Source organism: Gracilinanus agilis, chromosome 1 (assembly GCF_016433145.1).
Source record: "Gracilinanus agilis isolate LMUSP501 chromosome 1, AgileGrace, whole genome shotgun sequence".
NCBI classification, from domain to species: Eukaryota; Metazoa; Chordata; class Mammalia; order Didelphimorphia; family Didelphidae; genus Gracilinanus; species Gracilinanus agilis.
Window position 1 is genome coordinate 716,459,529 of NC_058130.1, and position 21,305 is coordinate 716,480,833.

Below are 21,305 nucleotides of genomic sequence, written 5' to 3' on the forward strand. Positions count from 1 at the left end.
CACATAGGTCTTTCCAGCTCTTTCTGAAATCCTCCAGTTCATCATTCCTTATAACACAATGGTCTTCCATCACCATCATATACCAAAAATTGTTCCAATTCTTTACCACCACAAAAAGAGCTACTATAAATAATTTTGTACATCAGGTCCTTTCCTCTTTGTTTAAATCTCTTCGGGATACAAACCTAGTCATGGCATTACAGGATCAAAGGGTATGCATTGTTTTATATCCCTTTGGGCACAATTCCAAATTGCCCTCCTGAATGGTTGGATCAGTTTACAACTGGACGGGCCATGCATTAGTGTCCCTATTTTGCCACATCCCCTCCAGCATTTATGCTGTCCTATTGGCCAATCCGATAGGTATGAGGTGGTACCTCAGAGTTGTTTTCATTTGCATTTCTCTAATCGAGAGCTATTTAGAACATTTTTTCATACAATTATTAATGGCTTTGATTTCTTCATTTGAAAACTGCTTGTCCATATCTTTAACCATTTGTCAGTTGGGGAATGGCTTATATTCTTATACATCTGACTTAGTTCTCTAGATATTTGAGAAATGAGACCTTCGTCAGAGGCATTTGTTATAAAACATTTTTCCCAGTTTGTTGTTTCCCTTCCAATCTTGGTTACATTGGTCTTGTTTATACAAAACCTTTTCATTTCACGTAGTCAAAATTATTCATTTTACATCTTATAATACTCTCCATCGCATGTATGATCATAATTTCTTCCCTTCTCCGTAGATCTGCCAGGTAGACTACTCTATGTTCCACTAATATCACTCTTTATGTCCAAATCATATACTCCTTTTGACCTTACCTATAGGATGTGAGATATTGGTTTATACCTAGTTTCTGTTGTACTGTTCTGCAGTTTTAGGAAATTCTATTTGGAGAGCTGTATGGAGGATGGATTGGAGAAGGGAGAGATGGAAAACAGGAAAACCAATTAGAAGACTATTACAGGTGTCAGCTAGATGGCTTAGTGGATTGAGATCCAGGCCTAGAGACTGGAGGTCCTGGGTTCAAATATGGCCTCAGATACTCTGTGACCTTGAGCAAGTCACTTAACCCCCATTACCTAGCCCTTACTACTCTTCTGCCTTGAAACCAAAATACAGTATCAATTCTAAGCCAGAAGGGAAGGGTTTTATTTAAAAGAGGAAGAAGAAGACTGTCACAGTAGTCCAGGTGATGAGAGATGGAACTAGGTTGATGGTGGTGTGAGTGGAGGGAAGGGGACAGATATGACAAGTCTGAGGAGCCTGGTAGAATTATTGATTCATGTAAGGATAGAGAGAGGAAGAGGGAAGAGTTAGAGGTTTTGAGTCTTCATGATTAGGATCATCGACGGAGATAGGGGAGTTGTGAGGAGTGGCGCGTTGGTAGGGCGTGTTCAGGTTTGGGACGTGGAAGTGCCCTTGGGACAGAGGAGATGTCCAGCAGGCATCTGAGGATTCAGACTTGGAGCTGGGGCCAAACTGGGACGAGAGATGGGAGCCATCCTCCGAGAGGTAAAATTTGAATTCAGGGAAGGAGACAAGATCACCAAGGGAGAAGAATGTAAAGAGAGAAAAGAATTGTAGAGAGAAAAATAAGGCCAAAGGCCACAGCCAGGGGGGACACCCACACTTAGAGGGTGGGGGAGGAAGGCAGTTACCTAACAGAGGAGGCGAAAGAGTGGCCAGACTGATAGCAAGACCTGTGTTGTAAAAGACCAAGGAGGAAGGTATGTCCTCAGAGATGGAGAGGGCCAGTGGTATAGCATGCTACAGATGAGGGCAGCAGGGTGGCTCAGTGGATTGAGAGCCAGATCTAGAGATGGGAGGTCCTGGGTTCAAATCTGACCTCAGACACTTCCTAGCTGTGGGACCCTGGGCAAGTCACTTAACCTCCATTGCCTGGCCCTTATCTCTTCTGCCTTGGAACTATTGCACCGTATTGATTCTGAGATGGAAGGTAAGGGTTTTTGTTTGTTTTTAATAAAACATGCTACAAGAGCTCAAAAGGAGTATGGACTGAGAAAAGTAGAGGATTAAGCCTAATAACAGCTAGATTTGCAGAGTGCTTTACATAAGCTCTCTCATTTGACCCTCACAAGAACCCAGTGGGGTAGGTGCTATTATTATTATCCCCAGTTTTGTTATTGTTGTTGTTTTCAGTTATGTCCAACTCTTTGTGACCCCATTTGGGGTTTTCTTGACAAAGACACTAGTTTTCCATTTCCTTCTTCAGCTCATTTGACAGATGAGGAAACTGAAGTAAACAGAGTGAAATGACTTGCCCAGGGTCACACAACTACTGTGTCTGAGGCCAGATTTGAACTCAGGAAGAGGAGTGTTCCTGATGCCAGACCTGGTTCTCTATCCACTGTGCCACCTCCCTGCCCATTTTATAGATGGGAAATCTGAGGCTGAAAGAGATTACTCAGGGTCATAAAACCAGCAAGTGTCTGAAGTCGTCTTCCTGCCTCCAGCCCTAGCATTCTATCCACTGCACCGCCTAGCTGTTTCCTAATCAAAAGGCTTTGGGGACCTTTGGAAAAATAGTTTCTGGACCATATTCGAATGGGAAACCAGATCACGAGGGGCTGTGGAGTAAATGAATGAAAAGCAAGTGCAGACGACAGATGTACAGAACTCTTTCTAGGGTGATCTGAATTAGAGTGAGGAGGGACTCCAGGGATCATCTCGTCCATTTTAAAGAGAAAACTGAGGCCCCAAGAAGGGAAGTGACTTGCCCAAAGTCACACAGATGGGAACTGGCTGAGGTGGTATTTGAACCTAGTTAATCTTGTTTCCAATCTAGGGAGTTTGGCACTGAATGAGGAGGCTATTTAGAGGAGGAGAGCTTCGGTGGAGGGCAGGGTAGGGTTAAGAGAAGGATGTTTAAAGACTGGAGCAGGTTTGGATGCAGCAGTGAAGGAACCAGTAGGAAGGGATAGCTTGGAGATCTGGAAGGAAAGGGCTCATTGCTCTTGATATCTGCATTCTATAGCTCAAATATCCTTCGATAATAGGTTAGAACACCGAACGTCTGAGCCAGGAGAGACATTAAAGATGGTCTGATGATTGGTCCAACCCTGTCATTTTTCTGATTAGGAAACCGAGGCCTAGGGAGGGGGACTGACTCGCTCAAGGTCACTCTGCACATTAGGGGCAGAGATGGAATCCAAAGCCAGGTGCTCGGACTCCCTGCCCAGGCTCCTCTTCGCTAAGCCCAGACTGAACTCTGCGCTCTTCCCCTCTCCCCTCCCCTCCCCCTGCTTTCACCCAGAGGTTCTTGGAAGTCTTTCATAACCAAGTCCTGTAAAGCTTGTCTGAGCAACCATCGTTCTACAGAGGAGGAAATGAAGCTCTCGAAGGGAATTCAGGCCATGGACACCAACAGGACATGAGCTAGAGCGAAGTCAGGAGACGTCCGTCATTCCCTGCTCACCCATGTCCAGCTCGGGGTAAAGAGACTCTGTGTGTGTGTGTGTCTCAGTTATATGTCTCGTGTGTGTATTTGTGTTTGTTTGGGGTGAGTGTGTCTCGTGTGTGTGTGTGTGTGTGTGTGTGTGTGTTGTTTGAGTGTATCTCCTGTGTGTCACTTATGTGTATATTGTGTTGTGGGTGCACTGGGTGACTGTCTTGTTTATCCCGTGTGTGTCGCGTGTCATGTGTTTGTATTGGGTGAGTGTGTCTCATGCATGTGTGTGTCTTCCATGTATGTCCCTTGTGTATGTGTCATGTATGTATATCTCATGTGTGTTTCTGTATTTGTGATGGGTGAGTATGTTCTGTGTCTCATGTGTGCCTCTTGGGTGTGTATCATATATAAGTGTGTCCTGTGTGTTTGTGGCTGGAGGCTTTCAGGACCCTTCTGACAGACAGCAGTGTTGATGTCACACACACACACACACACTCGCACACTCACTCATACACTCACACGCGCGCGCGCGCACAGACACACACACACACACACACATACACACGCACGCATGCACGCACCCTCCATTCAGCTCACAGGGAGGCAGGGGCAGGTTTGCAGTGGAGGCTACAATATTCCATTCACTAGAGTCCCAGCCGCTGTCTCCCCCCTTTCCTGCCTCGCTCTCCTTGCAAGATGGCTCATGATATTGTAACAGCTGTACTTTGGTTTACTTTGGGTTCCATTAACCTGTCAGCCTTGTGTGTTCATCCAGCCTGTTTTTGACTAAACACCCCGTGAGAGGGGTGGAAAGTGGTAGATGGCCCGGGGCCTGCCTCTGGGATTCTCCCAGTCTGGGGTGAGACAAGACTTGCAGGGAGGGACACACACACACACACACACACACACACACACACACCCTAAGCTATGGATCTCAAAGTAAAGAGAGCTCACTGAGGGCTAAAGCAGGCTTAGAGGGGCTCCTGGGTAGTCGTTAGAGCACTGAGCCTGGAGTCAGGAGCACCTGGGTTCAAATCTGGCCTCAGACACTTCCTAGCTATATGCCACTTAACCCCCTTTGCCTGGCCCCGTGTTGGCAAACGTCCGGCACACGTGTCGTGTCGGAGGGAGCTGCTTTCCTCCCCTCCACAGGTGCCTGAGGACATTCCTCGCTTCACCCACCCCTGTGCCCAGCGGCCCAGTGGGAGCGCTTCCTCCCTCCCCTGTGTGGGGTAAGGGGGGTTCACATGCATGTGAGGGTTGCTGTTTGGGCACTCACTCTCTAAAAGGTTCACCAGCCCTGGCCCAGCCCTGGCTGCTCTTCTGTCTTAGAATGGCTCCTAAGACAGAAAGTAAGAGTTTCAATCAATAAATTAAATCAAAGGAGCCCTAGAAGGCTTCCTGGATGAACGATGGCTGAACAGGATCTTGAGGGATGGAGAGGATTTGGAAAGGGCCAGAGCAGAATGAACCTGCCCTGCTGGGGAGGGGAGACAGCGAGGAGGCCCTGGCTGGCGGGAGGGGGGACGCCGGGGAAGAAGAGCCGGGCTCGAGCTCGGGGAGGGAGCTTCACACAAATTCTGGAGGTGCTAGAATGACTCCTTGGATAACAGGCGTCACTGAGAGCCTGTGAGCAAACACGGGAGTGGGCAGTAAGAGAAGGGAGTGGGGGGGGGGGATGTTGAAGCAGGAAGCTGGGGAAATGGAGAGCAGGACCTGGAACAGCCAGGCAGAACCACACATCTTGGTGAAGGGGCAGGAAAAGGAAACCATCACAAGCTAGTGGAACAGCCACCTCCTGCTGACTCTATCCGGGAGCCTTTCCTGTTTTCTACCAGTCACCCCCTGGGGCCCGAATGGCTTCTCTTCCCCGGCCTCCATCTGCGGGGGGTGAGCCCATTGCTTTAAAGCTCACCCAAGACCCAACCCCAGACTGGGAGCTCCTTAAGGGGCCCCTCCCAGGACCGTTAGTTCTCCCTCTCTCTCTTTTTGTAAAACTCTTACCTTCTGTCTTAGAATGGGTACTGAGTATCAGTTCTGAGATAGAAGAGTGGGAAGGGCTAGGCAATGAGGTCAAGTGACTTGCCCAGGGTCACACAATCTGTCTGTGGTCAGATCTGAATGCAGGACCCTCCCCCATTTGTCCTCTCTTTCCTCTGCCCCCTGGGATCTCCTCCAAAGCAGGTTCCAGTTCATTTTCACTTCCCACCCTTCTAACCAGGCACTTAGTAAAGACCCCCTGAATGGGTAATCCAAGACTGACAGTTTAATGGATTCCAAAGAGCAATGAGTGCAGGACTGCAAACCATCCTGCAAATGTGGGAGACAGGAAGAAGGGGAGAGACATTTGCTGTGACTCTAGTGAATGGCAATATTGTAGCAGTCCCGCCTTTCGCCATGAACTTGCCTCAGAGGCCTCTGTGAAACAGTAACCCTGATGTCTGTCATGAAGCCCCTAAAAACGTGCTCCAGCCCACACTGAATTAGCCAGATCTTTGAGGAGAAAATGGGGAAACAAAGGGCTTCCCGGCTTCACCTAACCAGTCAATGGGACCAAGAACAAAGATCTCTGGACTTCCAGCCTAGGGCCTTCTTCATTCTGCCACCAAGCTAGAAAAACTGGCAGCATGGCAAGAGCCCTGGAATGGGCATTAAAAGCTTTTCTTTGGAGTGCTTGCCTGGCTTCCTCAGAGCAGTGTGATCTCTTTGAGCTCAGTTTCTTTCTTTTTAAAATGATGGTAATATACTCTTCTGCCTTAGAACCAATCCCAGTGTTGATTCTAAGATGGAAGGTAAGGATTTAAAATATATATATATATATATATTATATAAATAAAATAAAATAAAATGATGGTAATAATATTTGTACCACCCGTCTCACAGACTTTGTAAACTCCAAAGTATTGGAGAAAAATGTTAGCTACTGAGAACCACCTCCTTTTCCAAAATGTTGAAGAGATTACAAGTGTCTGTGCCCCCTCTGGCCTCAGTTTCCCTAACTGTAAAATGAGTAGGTTAGACTGATTGGCCTTCAGTGTTCACAGATCCCTTCCCTTTGTAAGGTGTTTTTTTTTTGTAAGACTTTTTTGTGATTTTGAGGTTTGTTGATAAAAGAGTATTTAATCTAGTTTACAGATGGCAAAAATGCATAGAATAATGGCAACAACAAAAAAAAACCACCATGGAAAAATAGTTTTAATTAAATAAATAAATGGTTTTTTGAACATTAAATTTAAAAAAAAATTTTAAATGCATGGAAAAAATATGTGGAATCATGTAAGAAATCCTGACTAAAAGCTAAAGACAGGGAGATCTTTAACAAAAACTGCAGGGCAATTGGGGTGAGGCCATAGAGAGGAAACATTTACCACTTACTGATGCCCTCTGAGGCTGGACCAAAAGGGAAGACAAGGGCACTAGTCCGTGCCCCAGGTCTTCCTCCCGTTTCTCCCTCAGCTCCATCTCCCGGCCACTTGGGAAGTCTAGGCTGCCCCAGGGCTTGGTGGGTTGGAATCTGCCCTGGAGGTGACCCATCCAAGAGAGGGAAAGATGCTGACAGATGAAGCCGGGGAGAAGGTTATCTGTCAGAGGAGGGAGAGCCAGGAGGGGCTGCTGCTGCCTAAGAACTGGCCACATCTGGTACCGGACAGCGCTGTCACCAGCTCCTTTTTCGCCCGAGGCCAGAATATAAAATTGTGGCCCCTCTCGCCTAATGGCGGGACGCGCTTGGGATATTGGGTAGATGAATATTTTATAGATTCGAGGCACCCCTCGGCTTTGCCCGCCTGGGGCGAGCGCCTCAATTGAGTCACCCTTGTTAGGGCTCCCCACCCGGGTGTGCAGAGAGCAGCCTCTCCCAAGCAGGCCCCCGTCTGGTCCCCATCCCTGGGGCTACCCTCCTGGCCCGAGGCGCCTGGGTGCCCTGGGACTCCGGGAAAGGTGGGCGGCTCTCGGGCGGCCCCTCGTGGCGGCTAGGGGAACGTCAGCTCCATGTCCGCACTCCATCCCCTCGTCCCCGCAGGAGCCCCCTTCCTGGCCACAGAACCATGCCCGCGCCCAGCCTGCCACCTTTCCCGGTGCTGAGGACCCGGCCCCACATTCTGCTCCACATCCTAACCCTGATGCTGGGAGCCGTCCAGGGCCTCTTCCCAGAAGAGCCTCAACCCCTCGCAGTGGCCCCGCGGGATTGTAAGTTGGGGGGCTTTGAAGCAAGTCAGCTTTAGGGGAAGGGGAAAGGGGTGTTGGGGGAGGGGGCTTAGAGATTTGTGGAGGATGGGGATCGTGGTGGAGAAGGACCCGAGGCATTCCCTCCCCGGGGGCCTCCCTGGAGTGGGCAGCTCACTTTCCTTCCCTCCGTGGCCCCCAGACTTAAAGCAGTACCCAGTGTTCACAGGCAGCGGGCCAAGCCGCTTCCCTCCAGCCTCCAGTGCCGAAGGGCTCAACATTCAACGTATGCTTCGGGTCAACAGGACCCTGTTCATTGGAGACAGGTATGGGCAGGTGGGCATGTTGTGGCAAAGGGCGGGCATGGTATCATCTGGGACCCCTTAGCATGCTCTTTGGGTGTTGCCATATCCATGCAACGTGGTGGGGCTACACTGGCTTGTTGGGATATTTGGGGGGATCTGTGGAGGTGTGTTAACATTTTATGTTCCTATGTTGGACTGTGCTAGCGTGTTGGTATGTGGGGTGCCCGTCTGTGGCAGGGTGGTAGGGGAGGGCTGCCCAGAGGGTTTGTCTGGATGCCCCGAACCCTCACTGAGCCCGAGGTCCCCCTCTCACAGGGATAACCTCTACCGAGTAGAGCTGGAGCCACCCACAGCCAGTGAACTGCGCTACCATCGGGTGAGTGGGGGGCAGGGGAGGACCCCATCTGGTTGGGCTGAGGGAGGCAGGAGGGAGATATCCCAGAACCAGGCTCCACTTGGAGTGCCTCAGAGCCACCCCTTTGTCCATCCCAGCCCTAGGGACTGGCTCCTTCCCCCCACACCCTGTAGAGCCACCTCTAGGAGACCATCTGGCCGGTGAAAAGAAGGTCTCTGGACCAGAGATTGTAGAGATTTTGAGGTCATTCAGCCCAACCTCCTCATCCTACCACCTTCTCACCACTCTTGCATACAGATAAGGACAATGAGACCCAGGGAAGTGAGGTGACTTGCCCGAGGCCACACAGAGAATAAGTGGCTGAATCAGAATTTGAACCCAGGTCTCTTCTTATTCCAAACCACGTATTTTGCACTATACCATGCTACATCCCTGAGCACTTGAGTGCTCGATTTAAAGTAAGAAGAGACCTAGTATCAAATTCTGGCTCTGATCTTTAGCAGTTGTTTGACCCTGGACAAATCATTTCACCTCCCTAAGCCTCAGTTTCCTCATCTCTAAAAGGGGGATTATAACAGTACATTTAGACTGCTTGGCCTTCTATAAATCCAAAAGTATAGAAGTAAAAGTTTGTTGTTGCTATTATTATTCTCAGCTATAGATATGGTTTCCCTTCCCTGCTCAGCACCAGCTTCTCTTCTGTTCCCTCCCCTCCCTTCTCCTCTGTCCTTTTCTTTCCTTCTCCTCTTCCCCTTCCTCCTTTTTCTTCTTTTTGTCTCTCTGTCTCTGTCTCTCTGTCTCTCTGTCTCTGTCTCTGTCTCTCTCTCTCTCTCTCTCTCTCTCTCACTCTCTCTCTCTCTCTCTCTCTCACACACACACACACACACACACACACACACACACACACCCTAGACTATCTGAAAACCACCCAACCCCATCCATTCCAGCCATGGGCACAAGTTCCTTCCCTTCAGCCTTATGGCACTAATTCTGTTTCTGCAGAAGCTGACCTGGCAATCAAATCCAAATGACATTAACATCTGTCGAATGAAAGGGAAGCAGGAGGTGAGTGGAAGCTCATTTCTCCCCATTCCAGATCCAGGCAGGGAAGCTCATTTTCACACTCATGCCCCTTCCCCTCAGGACTGTCCAGGCAAGTGGCTCTAAGCCTTCCTCCCATCCCCATGATGCTTTTCTTCTTCCTCAGGGCGAGTGCCGTAACTTTGTGAAGGTGCTACTGGTTCGAGATGATAACACCCTCTTCGTGTGTGGGTCCAATGCTTTCAACCCCATCTGTGCTAACTATAGTGTGAGTCCTGGTCCTACTGGGTGCTGCTTGGCTGTGCCAATTCTAGCTATACTTGGCCCTATCCCTACCCTTGTCTACCTCTTGCCATGCCATTAGGTGAGGGGAGGCTGCAATTTTCTTATCCCACCTTAGATAAAACATGAGTTGTAACACTGTCCCAGTCCCGGCCCTGCTTGCCCATGTTCCTGCCCTTAACTCCATCCTCATCCTAGGGATGTGCCAATTGTTTTCCCAGTTGAGGCTTGTGGGCTCTGGCTCTGGATCCAGAATAGGTTATGCCCACTCTTGAGATTTACCCGTTGAATCTGAAAGAAATTTGTAGATGTCTCTCCTCTCTGGAAAGGGGTAGACAGGTAGAATGATTTTGTCGGGCTGAGACAGGAGAGAAAAGGCTCTGGGATCGCTCGCCCCTTTTTCACCCCACTCCTGGCTCTTGCAGATGGACACCCTAGAGCCTCTGGGAGACAACATCAGTGGCATGGCCCGATGCCCCTATGACCCTAAGCATGCCAATGTCGCCCTCTTCTCCGGTGAGTGTCCCTGGCTTGGGGCTCTGGTGAGTGTTAGGCTCAGCCATGGGCCAGGGTTGAAGCTCAGGGTTAGGCCTCTAGTCAGCCCTTAAATACTTTGGGTCTTCTGGTGAAACACTAACCTTCTATGTACACTTCCCTTATGGAGAAATTTCTGTGCAAAGGCTAGTAACGCCACATCCATTTCCCCCATCCCTTCACCCTGTGTGTTAGCCCTGGTGAGCCAAGAGGGAAGGGCGGGGGTCACCCATTGCACGGATGACAAAAAGACCCACAGCGGGTGAATGGCTACTGTAGGCTCATCCTCTGGGCCAGAAGGGAAAAGAGTTGCCCATTGTATAGATGGTTTTGTGAATGCTTAGAATCTGTAGAATCATCCCTGATCCCACTTCTTTGCCCCTCTCTCATTCCCCACTCAGGCGGGATGCTTTTCACAGCCACGGTCACCGACTTCCTGGCCATCGACGCTGTCATCTACCGAAGTCTGGGCGACAGCCCCACACTCCGCACAGTCAAACACGATTCCAAGTGGTTCAAAGGTGAGGAGCTGGGAAGGGGGGGGGAGGAAAGGCAGCCCAGTCCTCGTCCCCCACCGTAATCAGAGACTTTCCTTCTCAGCCCCAAGAGCCCTACCTCTAGCGATGAAAGAGAGAGAGAGAGAGAGAGAGAGAGAGAGAGAGAGAGAGAGAGAGAGAGAGAGAGATCAGCTCCTCACCTCATAGGCCTTGGAGCTAGAGTCTGGGCAGGATGATCTTTGAAGTCTTTTCATTTTAGGATTCCAGCCCCTACCCCCTGCCCCAACTCCCTTGAAAAAAAAAAAAAAAAAGAATTCACTTGTCATCATTAAGAGCTCCTTTTATTTCCCTCAGCCACTTAGTCCAGGTCCTCTGTGTGTCCTAAAAGTTCTCGCCCTAGGAAGTATCTCATCTCAAGGGAAGGGTTAGGCCTTGACCTCTTCCCTTCCTCTCATCCTTGACCCACAGAGCCTTATTTCGTCCATGCCGTGGAATGGGGGAGTCATGTGTATTTCTTTTTCCGAGAGATTGCCATGGAATTCAACTACCTAGAGAAGGTGAGCCCCTGGCTGGGGAAGGGAAGGAGGGACATAGCAGGCCAAATACCCTCCCAGAAATAAGCTTTGGTGCCTCCAGGTCTAACCCATAATGGTCACCAAAGTGAGTTTGTAGAATGTGCCCAGCCCGGAGCTAGGTACTAGCTGGGTACTACTGGGAGAAGGATTTCTTGCGTTCATGCTAGGTCTGATGTTTTCCAAACAACTCTCATGTCTGTTATCTCAGTGGACCCTTCCAGCAACCCATTTTAAAAATAAGAAAACTGAGGCCCCAGAGAGGGGAAGTGGCTTTAAAAAATGGCATAGCAATAGCAGAAACAGGACCAGAACTTAAGGCACTCATCCCATACCACTTTTACATGTCTCTCCATTGGAAAAAAATGCCCCAAATCCCCAAATCCTTAGAACTGTAAGAGCTCTTAGAGGTCATCCAGTCCAACCCCCTACTTTACAGATGGGAAAGCTGAGGCTCACAGAAAAGAATAACTTTCCTAGGTCATTCAGTGAGTTAGTGTCATTGCCAGAATGTTAACACAATTTAGGACTGGGGTTCTTTCTATAAGACTACTCTGCTCTCTGATTTCTGTCATGTGGGAGTCGAAGTGTGGGCAGTGGATGGGCTATGTGACCCACTAGGTCTACCCTACAGGTTGTGGTGTCTCGTGTGGGCCGTGTATGCAAGAATGATGTGGGTGGCTCCCCTCGAGTATTGGAGAAGCAATGGACGTCCTTCCTGAAAGCCCGACTCAACTGCTCTGTGCCCGGAGACTCCCACTTCTATTTCAACGTTCTCCAAGCAGCCACTGGCATCCTCAATTTAGGAGGCCGTCCTGTGATCCTGGCTCTCTTTTCTACCCCCAGTAACAGGTCATTAGAACAGGGGATGGCGCTAGAGAGGCCCCTATCCAAAGCCTGGTAGCGGGGTATTCTTTAGTTCCAGGGTCTCAAGGCTAAGTGGAAGACTGGCTTCCCTTCCATTTGGCCACCCAAACTTCTCTCTATCTCTACTGAGGCTCCCAGGAAACACATCCTTTGGGTAGCTTATTCACCCTGCACTCCTAGCCCTCACTGAAACTTTGCACCCATATCGACTCTCCAGATCCCCAGATCCCCAAGCACTTAACTCTTACGTCCTTAAATTTTCCATGTCCCTAACTCACTGCCAATCCTGAATTCCCTCTGTCCCCAAGTCTTGCCCCCAGGTTCCTTTCTCTAGCTCTCCTTTGACATCTCCATCCTTATATGCTCTCTCCCATACAGTATCCCCGGATCCGCTGTCTGCGCCTTCGACATGGGCCAGGTGGCCGCTGTCTTTGAGGGCCGTTTTCGAGAACAGAAGTCACCCGAGTCCATCTGGACCCCAGTGCCTGAAGAGCTAGTACCCAAGCCCCGGTGAGTCAGTCAGTAAGCATTTAGGAAGTGCAAACGAGGTGCCAGGCACTGTGCTAAGTTCTGGGGATACAAAGAAAAGCAGAAGGCAATCCCTCTCCTCAAGAAGCATCTATTCTAAGGCGGAAAACATGATACGTGGACAACAAATATGTGTAGCATTAACTGGAGATAAACAACAGATGGAAACCCCTAGAATTAAGGGGGATCAGAAAAGGTATCAGATAGAAAGTGGGATTTTAGCTGGGGCTTGAAAGAAGCCAGGAAAGCTAGGAGGTAGACCCTTACCCTTGTCCCTGGTACCAAGCAGCCATAGGACTAGAACAAAGGCTTGGCTAGGACTCGGTTCACAAGAAAATCAGAGTTCAAGGATCCTCAGAGCTCATTTAGGCCACGGGTTCTTAACTTGAGGTCTGGATACTTTTCAAAAATATTTCAATAACTTTTAATATCGGTGGTTTCCTTTGTTATCTTATGTGTTTTATTTTATGCATTTAAAAACATTATTTTGAGAAGGGCTTCAAACAGATGCCTGGAAAGGGCAAGTAACAGCTCCCGAGGCACATGGAGCTAGTAAGTGGCAAAGCACAAATTTGAGCCCGTCTTCTCTGACTCCAATCAGCTATCCTTCCCCTTCCCCACGTTGCTTGACACCCAGCCCAAGATAGCAGGGTTCTGTGGCTGCAGTGGATCAGCTCTCTGGACCTTGCCCAGCTCCTGACCTTCCTCCCCTTCCTTCAGGCCTGGGCTCTGTGCAGCCCCTGGAATGCCCTACAATGCTTCCAGTGCCTTCCCTGATGAGATCCTCAACTTTGTCAAGACCCACCCCCTTATGGACGAGGCCGTCCCTTCCCTGGGACATGCCCCCTGGATCGTGCGCACCCTTGCCCGGTAAGTGCCTGGGGAAGCGGATAGAGGGCTGTCTGCTTATGGAGGAAAAAAAACAAAGCCTTGTGGGTCGGAGGGAGATTCATATAGAAATCCATGTCATCACGTATTAATGTGTTTGTTCTTTCCAGTCTAAGTCAAATGTTGACTTGGACCTATATTGGTGGTATAAAGGGCTGGGAATCATCAGTGTCTGCTCACAGCTATCTTGGCATGTGTGCATTGGCATGTCTGTCAGCACAGACATATTATTCGGTAAACCTTTATGTGGTACCTACTGTGTACAGAGTCCTGTGCTCAGTGTCAGGAGAGATACCAAATTTAGCAAAAATGGCGTCCCTGCCTTTATGATTCCCTAGTCAGTGAAGACATAGAAGGATGAGTCACAACCTCGGATGAGCCTAATATACAATATTTGGTAGTAATAATGCAGAATGTCCTTCAAGGGAGGAGGAGGAATTTCAGGTGTGTGGAAAACTGGGGAGAAATGAAGAGGGGAGAGCAGAGTGTGGTGCCAGAGGGGAGGGAGAAGGCATTTATTGACCTAGGTCATGAGAAAAGAGACTGCAGGGGGCGGGGAGACAGAGGGGCTGCCGATGCTAGGAATTGGCCAGGACAAGATGGAAGGGAGGGCACTGTGGCCCTATGGGAACAGTAGGAACAAAGGGAGAGGCTAGGGAGCCTGGACCAGGCTTAGAGACAGAACATTTCCCAGTTTGATTAGAGAGTAATGAGATGAGGCTGGACAGGCAATGGGGTGAGACTGGGGGGTGGGTGGACCTTAAATATCAGGCAGAAAAGTTTGAACTTTACCTGGGAAACTCTAAGGAGCCACACAAGGTATTTGGACAGAAGGAGGACCATGGCCAGATAATGAGATGACTCTGGCTATTGCTTCTTAGGATGGATCAGGAGAGGGCGTGAGAAGTTGGGAAGGCCTTTTAGGAGGCCTTTGCATGGTCCAGGCCTGTGGCAAGGAAGGCCAAGATTAGGATAGAAGCAATGAGAATAAAAGGGAGCAAGCAGGTGGATAGGAGGGATGCCCCACAGGTAAATAATCGGATGTGTGTTGGGGGTGGAGGAAAGAGAAGGGTCAAAGATGGCTCCAACTCTGGGTACATGGGAGCCTGGGAGAAGAATGCTTCTGCCAATAGATATACTAAAGGCAGAAGGAGAATTAAATGTAGGGGGAAAGATAAACTTGGTTAGGGTGCATTTATGGGTGTTTGTGTGTCCATATATTGTGTTGGTATTCAATGATCCACACATGAAGCACCTACTATGTGCAAAGAAAAGTATTGTATTACTTGGCATGTTTATATCAGTGCTTACATATTTATGTGTGGGTGTCCTGGGTACATATAATGGGCTGAGTGGGTCTGGGGCAGAGTCCCACAGTCCTGGGTGCCCATTAAAGTCTATTCATCTGAGCGGGTATGTGGCTATCCCTTGGTAGGCATGGCCACAGAGGAAGCTGCTACCCAAGATCTGATCTTCCTCTCTCTGGCCACTAGGCACCAGCTGACCCGGGTGGCTGTGGATACCAGTGCAGGGCCCTGGGGGAACCAGACCGTTGTCTTCCTGGGTTCTGACACGGGCACCGTGCTCAAGTTCCTAATCCGACCTGGTACCAGCCCCCGGGGTCCCACTGAACAGAGTGTCTTCTTGGAAGAGTTTGAGACCTACCGGCCCGACAGGTGGGGACATGCGGTGGGGGGGAGCCTGGAGGAGGGGACACAGGGAGGGAAGGGTATTGCCCCCAGGTCCATGAGCTATGGCAGCCACAGTTCCCTTTGGAACTTGCCAGAATTGGCAGGGAAGGTTGCTTGTTAGAACAGCCTCGAACTAGCCCAGACTCCCCCTTTCCCCATCAACTGCCCAACTGGCCAAGGGCCCAGCTGATCCCATTTCCTACCAGGTGCGGGCGTGGCCCTGAGGAGAGCCGGAGGCTGCTGAGCCTGGAGATTGACCCCACGGCGGGTGCCCTGCTCGTAGCCTTCCCTCGATGTGTAGTCCGTGTGCCAGTGGCCCGCTGTCAGCAGCACTCGGGCTGCATGAAGTGAGTTTCCTCCAGCCTCAGCTGCTCTTTGAGTTTGGGGGAAGCACTAGCTAGAGGTCAGGGTGGTCTGGGTCTTTTGGGGGCTCTGGGGAAGCAGAAGTCTAGGGGAAATGGTAGAAAAGCTGGAGGCTGTGGGAGCTTTGGGGAGACCCATGCCCAAGGAAGGAAGCCAGGCTCTCTTACTTCTCCTCCTCTCCCTCCCCCTTTCTTCCTACCCTCCAGGAACTGCATTGGCAGCCAGGACCCCTACTGTGGCTGGACACCAGACGGTTCCTGCATCTTCCTGGCCCCAGGCACCAGGTAAGGGGTGAGCTGAGGAAGAGGAAGTCTCTACCTCTCTGTTCATCACATAAAATTAAGCCCCAAAGCATCCCTGGGAGAGAGGGAAGATAGGAACAGTATTTTGTGGCCTGAGTGTATACCTCTGAGCCTCTGCGGTTGGCAATGGGATCCAATAGACAAAAAGATTCAGGGGATCTGGGTTCAAGTTCCTTCTCCAACACTGAAGGTAAAAGGACTGCAGGGTTGCTGACTGCCTTGCATATAGTAGGTGTTTAATAAATGGTGATTGATTTGAATTCCTTTGTCTATACTCCAATGCCCTCATTTCACAGATGGGGAAACTAGGACTCCAGGAGAAGTGACTTGCCTAATGTCACACAAGTGACAAGAAACAGTGAGAAAGCATCTCCTGTGTCCAAAGCCCTGGGCAAGGAGCCAGGGGAGAGACCAGGTTAATGAGGACAGTCCCTGACCTCATGCAGATTGCAGTTTAATAAATGTCAGGACCAAGATTCATAAGATCAGAAGACTTTAAGCAGAAAAAGGAAATCCACTCCAACTCCCTCACCCCACCCCCACTTTCTAATTGAGGAAACAGGCCCAGAGAATTTGAGTGACTTCCTCCAAGGGGCACAGCCTAGTCGGAAGTTGAACTTGGGCCCTCTGTCTCAAAATCCATTGCTCCTTCAGCTTCCCCTACTTGCCTGCCTTATGTGAGTGTGGCATTCTCCCAGAGTTACTTCTCTTCAGAATCCCATTTTCCTTCTCTATAAGATGGAGGGGATACATGATGATGACCTGGTTCATAGGTTTATTGTGAGGAAAGTACTTTGTAATCTTACAGCCAGGGCAGCTAAGTGGCTTGGTCTGGAGTCAGGAAAACCTGAGTTCAAATCTGGCCTCAAACACTTACTAGCTGTGTGACCCTGAGCAAGTCCCTTAACCCTATTTGCCTCTTAAAGAACTACACAAATGGGAGCTGGGATTTTAAAAGTTCACAGATAGCTGGGGGAACCTTCTCTTAAGCTCTCTTTGGTGGCCTCCCCAAGTCCCTGCCAGTCCCTAATAATGAAGGTCTGGAGGAGCAGAATGATGGATTGGGAGTCTGAAGGCATGGGTCCCAATTCAGCTCAGCTGTGTGACTTCAGAGAAATCACTCAATTTCTCTAGACTTGGGTAGTCTCATCTGTCAAATGAAGAAGCTGGACCAGATGCTCTCAAAGGTTCCTTCTAGCTCTAAATGTGTGATCAAATGAGAAACCCTTGCCAGAAACAAGAATGAAAGGGTATGAATTGATGGGGAAGAGACTCTGGAGGGTCCTGATCCCTCCCTTTCTCTGCCTGTACCCCCATGGGACAGCTAGATGGTACAACAGCCAACCCTGTGGAGAGTCAGGAAGTCTAGGTTCAAATCTGACTTTAGACACTAGCTACGTGACCCCGGGCAAGGCAGTTGGTAAACTGTTGGCCTCCATTTTCTCATCTGTAACATGGAAATAATAACAGCACCTACCTCCAAGGGTCATTGTGTAGATCTAATGAGATGATAGTTGTAAAGTGCTTGGCACAAGTACCTGGAACATAGGTGGTGTTGAATAAATGCTCTTTTCTTCCCTCCCTCCCTTCCTTCCTTTCTTCCTCCCTCCTTCCTTCCTCTCTCCCTTCTTTACTTCCTTACTTCTTTCCTTCCTTCCTCACTTCTTCCTCCTTCCCCTTCTTCCTCCTTCCCTCCTCTCCCTTCCTTCTTTCCTTCCTTCTTTCCTTCCTTCCTTCCTTCCTTCTTTTCTCCCTTCCTTCCTCCCTTCCTCCTTTTTTCCTCCTTCCTTCTTCCCTTCTCTCCCTCCCTCCTTTCCTTCCTCCCTTCTTTCCTTTCTTCCTCCTTTCCTCTCTTCCTCTGCCCCTTCCTCCCTTCCTTTCTTCCTTTCTTCTCACAGGGCTACCTTTGACCAGGATATCTCTGGAGCTAGCACATCTGGCTTAGGGGACTGTACTGGTGAGTTCTTGAGGATTGAGGAGGGGGCCTCACCTCACCTAGTCTGCCAGTGTCTCCTGAGGAAGGGGCACTTTTTGAGCCGCCCTCCAGCCCCCAGCACCTCCAAGAGGGAGAGAGCCTGGCCTGTTCCCATAAATCATGCTTGGTGCTGCCTATGTCTGCCCAAGCCTTTTGGGACAGTGAGGCTCTCTGGGCTAGGAGGACATAGAGGGAGACAGATGCCAAGGGAAATGGAAGGAGATAAGCTAAGAGATGCTAAGGGCAAGTGCTGATTACTGAGGACCACAGGCAATACCAACGGATGCTAAGACAAACTAAGAGGGGACAGCGAGGGGGCCCAGACACTTCCTAGCTGTGGGACCCTGGGCAAGTCACTTAAGCCCCACTGCCCAGCCCTTCCCGATTCTCTGCCTCCGAACCGATACACAGTATTGATTCTGAGAAGGAAAGTGAGGGTTTTAATAAGTCAATAGATGGCTACATACAGCTAAGGCAGACAGGGAGGGGCAATGGGTTGGGAGCCTGCCCTTTCCCTCTTTGGTCAGCAGGAAGGTGGCGGGGTGGGGCCGTCCTCTTGGGTCTAACCCCCGCCCCCCACCTGTCCCAGGGCTCCTTCGGGAAAGCTTCATGGAGGAGCGGGCTGGCCTCGTGTCCGTGAACCTGCTGGTGACTTCCTCGGTGGCTGCCTTTGTCATCGGGGCCGTGGTCTCGGGCTTCAGCGTCTGCTGGTTCGTGGGGCACCGGGACCGCCGGGAGTTGGCTCGCCGCAAGGACAAGGAGGCGATCCTGGCGCACGGCGGGGAGGGCCAGGTGGTGAGCGTGAGCCGCCTGGGCGAGCGGCGTGGGGGGGCGGGGCCCCGGGCCGGGCCCCCGGAGACGCTGCTGGCCCCGCTCATGCAGAACGGCTGGCCCCAGGCAGCCTTGCTGCAGGCCGGGCAACACGAACTCGCCTCGGGCCTCCTGCCCACGCCGGAGCAGACGCCGCTGCAGCAGAAGCGCTGCCCCAGCGGCCTGCAGCGGCGGGCCTGGGAGCAGAGTCCGGGTGTCCTGCACACCGCCCTCCGCGACCCCTCCGGAAACGCCTCGTCCCTCGGTGCTGCCTCTTCCTCATCTTCCATCATTCTGCTTCACCCTGGCGGTGGCGGCCACGGGCCAGACCCCGAAGCGGGGGGCGATGTGCGTTTCCTGCCCTCGGCCATGGCGGGAGGCCGGGACCAAGGGGGCGGCGGGGCTCCCTCCCAAGGCAGGCCGGGCCGGGCCTCGTACGTCGAGTTCCCCATCACGCCCCACGCCAGCCCCGATCGGCGGCGGGTAGTCTCAGCACCTACGGGCCACCTGGACCCAGCCACTGACAGCCTCTCCCGGCCCTGGAGCCCTCCCACGGGGAGCCTGACGAGGAGCGGCCACAGTGGCCACGCCGCCCCGGCCCTGCGACGCACCCACACCTTCAACAGCGGCAGCGGGGAGAGTCGCCCCGGGGAGCCTCACCATGCCCGCCGCCCCCGCCCGCTCACAGACTTCGCCCGCTTACTCCCCTACGGGCCCGAGAGGACTGCACCCCCTGTGCAGTAAAGAGTCGGGGGACACCGCCCATCAATGCCCCCCAAAATCGTCCTGGCCTCCACTTCCCTGGCGAGGGGACCCAGGCATCGCCCGCCAGCTCGGGCACAGGAAGAAGCTGGCCGGGCAAAAGATGGCCCCCAGCCCTCATTAAAGCGACAGCCAGCCCTGGTCCTCCTCAGAGCGGGGTGCTCATGGGAAGTTAGGGTTCCTTCTCACACCTGCCCAACGCGTCACCCCCAGGGAGCTACACAAGAAGCACAAGAGAGTTCATCCCTTCCCTTGGGGGTCGGAAGAAGCTGTGCCGGTCTGGGGTGGGAAGGATTTGGAGTCAGAGGGTCTGGGTTCCAATCCAGGCTCTGCCTCTGACTAGCTTTGTGACTGTGGGCAAGTCATCTCACCTCTTTGGGCCTCGGGCCCTGTAAAATGAGGGACTAGATCGGACTAGATGGTGTCTTCAGGTCCCTTCCAGCTCCAAGTCCTCTGACCCCTATGTTTGGAGGCTGGTCTATAATTTCTTATCTGCCATTCTCCTGATTGATTTTCTTTTTTCTTTCTCTTTTTTTAATGAATTGCACAATCTCAGGCTCAGTGGGACAGGCCAAGGAATTGCCCCCATGTGCAGGGGCCATGGCCTGGGCAGAGCCTCCCCTCCCCTGCCCCCCTGGGTATCTCTCCCTTCCCCCCCAACGTCCCCCTCGGCCAGGGGTCCTACGAGTGGGGTGTGTGTGTGTGCGTGCGTGTGTGTATGTGGGGGGGTTGGTGGGTCGGTATATGTGTGTGTGAGCGTGTGCATGCCCGTGTCCATTTTGGAGGAAGGGGACAGTGGGAGAGGGTGTGCCTGTCCACAGGGGCTGCTGCTGGAATGTTGGGGTCATGGGTCTGTCTCAGACAAGGGGGTGCAGATCCAGGCTGCCGGGACCCATCTGGGGAGGTTTCTAGCAGGAGATCCAGGCTCCACGGGGCTCGGATGTGGCAGAGGAGCAGTTCTGAGGTGGGATGCCAACCCAGCCTCCCCACCTCACCCCCCCAATCCCTCACTCCATGCTCCAGACGCTGCAGCCATTGCTGCCTAAAGGGCTCGGGTTTGGTGTGGCTCAGGGGAGAGGGTCCTGGGGGGGTCAGGGCCCATCGCCATGCGCCCCTGTAAATAGGGCCCCGGGGCGGGGAGAGGGTCCCCAACACCTCCCATCCTCTCGTGACCTGTGACCTTCCACCTTTGACCTACAGGTCATGCATGCAACAGCTGTGCTCTGTATTAACTCTGGAAATTAGCCCTCTCCCCCCACCCCCAAATAAAACTCTGTTTACAACACCCACTGCTTGGGCCCTGTCTTTAGCTCTCATCCGCCTTGGCTGGCTGATGTGGTGGATCCCAGGGCTGTGGGTTTGTGGCTGGAGGCCCACTCTGGGAAGGAGCTGTGTGAGTGGGAGGCCCTGGGTGTGCACCCAGGATTTGTGTGATCTTGGTCAAGTCACCTCTGGGCCTCAGTTTCCTCACCAGTGAAATGGGGATACAAATACTCAAACTACCTACCTCACAGAGTGGTGGAATAGAAATCAGTTCAAAATTGGGAAAATGTTCTAGAAATGTAAGATTATTTAACAGCAGCAGCAGTAGTACAAGGGGAGTTGGTGCCTGAGCCCTGGGGCACTGCAACTGAGCCACATGGGCTCACATCCTGGGGTATCTGGAAGGCTTAAGGCACCATTCTTGTCTTCTACCCCTGTGAGAACTTGGAACTAGAGGATGAGGGTGGATGGAATGTACGAATGCCAGAGTTGGGAAGGTCCATATGTCATGGAATATCACAGCTGGGAAGGGCCTTGTGTCATGGAATGAAATAGCTAGAAGGGATTTATGTTATGGATAGTCACTGCTGGGGAAAACACTATGTCATGCAATAAAACAGCTGAGAAGGCCCTTATTTCATGTCACAGCTGGGAGGGACTTTATATCATGGAATATCACACCTGGGAAAGACC

General features: G+C 51.4%; 1 protein-coding gene across 1 annotated transcript; it reads left to right on the forward strand.

Annotated features, from left to right (window-relative positions):
* Nucleotides 1–3,389: 3,389 nt before the first annotated feature.
* SEMA6B (semaphorin 6B) lies at nucleotides 3,390–20,634 on the forward strand. Its single transcript, XM_044658494.1, has 17 exons — nucleotides 3,390–3,456; nucleotides 7,435–7,601; nucleotides 7,780–7,903; nucleotides 8,198–8,258; nucleotides 9,240–9,302; nucleotides 9,445–9,546; nucleotides 9,986–10,076; nucleotides 10,496–10,615; nucleotides 11,060–11,148; nucleotides 11,798–12,015; nucleotides 12,409–12,540; nucleotides 13,279–13,428; nucleotides 14,940–15,122; nucleotides 15,344–15,484; nucleotides 15,707–15,784; nucleotides 17,701–17,759; nucleotides 18,367–20,634. Exons 1-17 carry the CDS (start codon nucleotides 3,443–3,445, stop codon nucleotides 19,329–19,331), a joined length of 2,757 nt encoding a protein of 918 aa, XP_044514429.1. The 5' UTR covers nucleotides 3,390–3,442; the 3' UTR covers nucleotides 19,332–20,634.
* The last annotated feature ends 671 nt before the right edge of the window (nucleotides 20,635–21,305 follow it).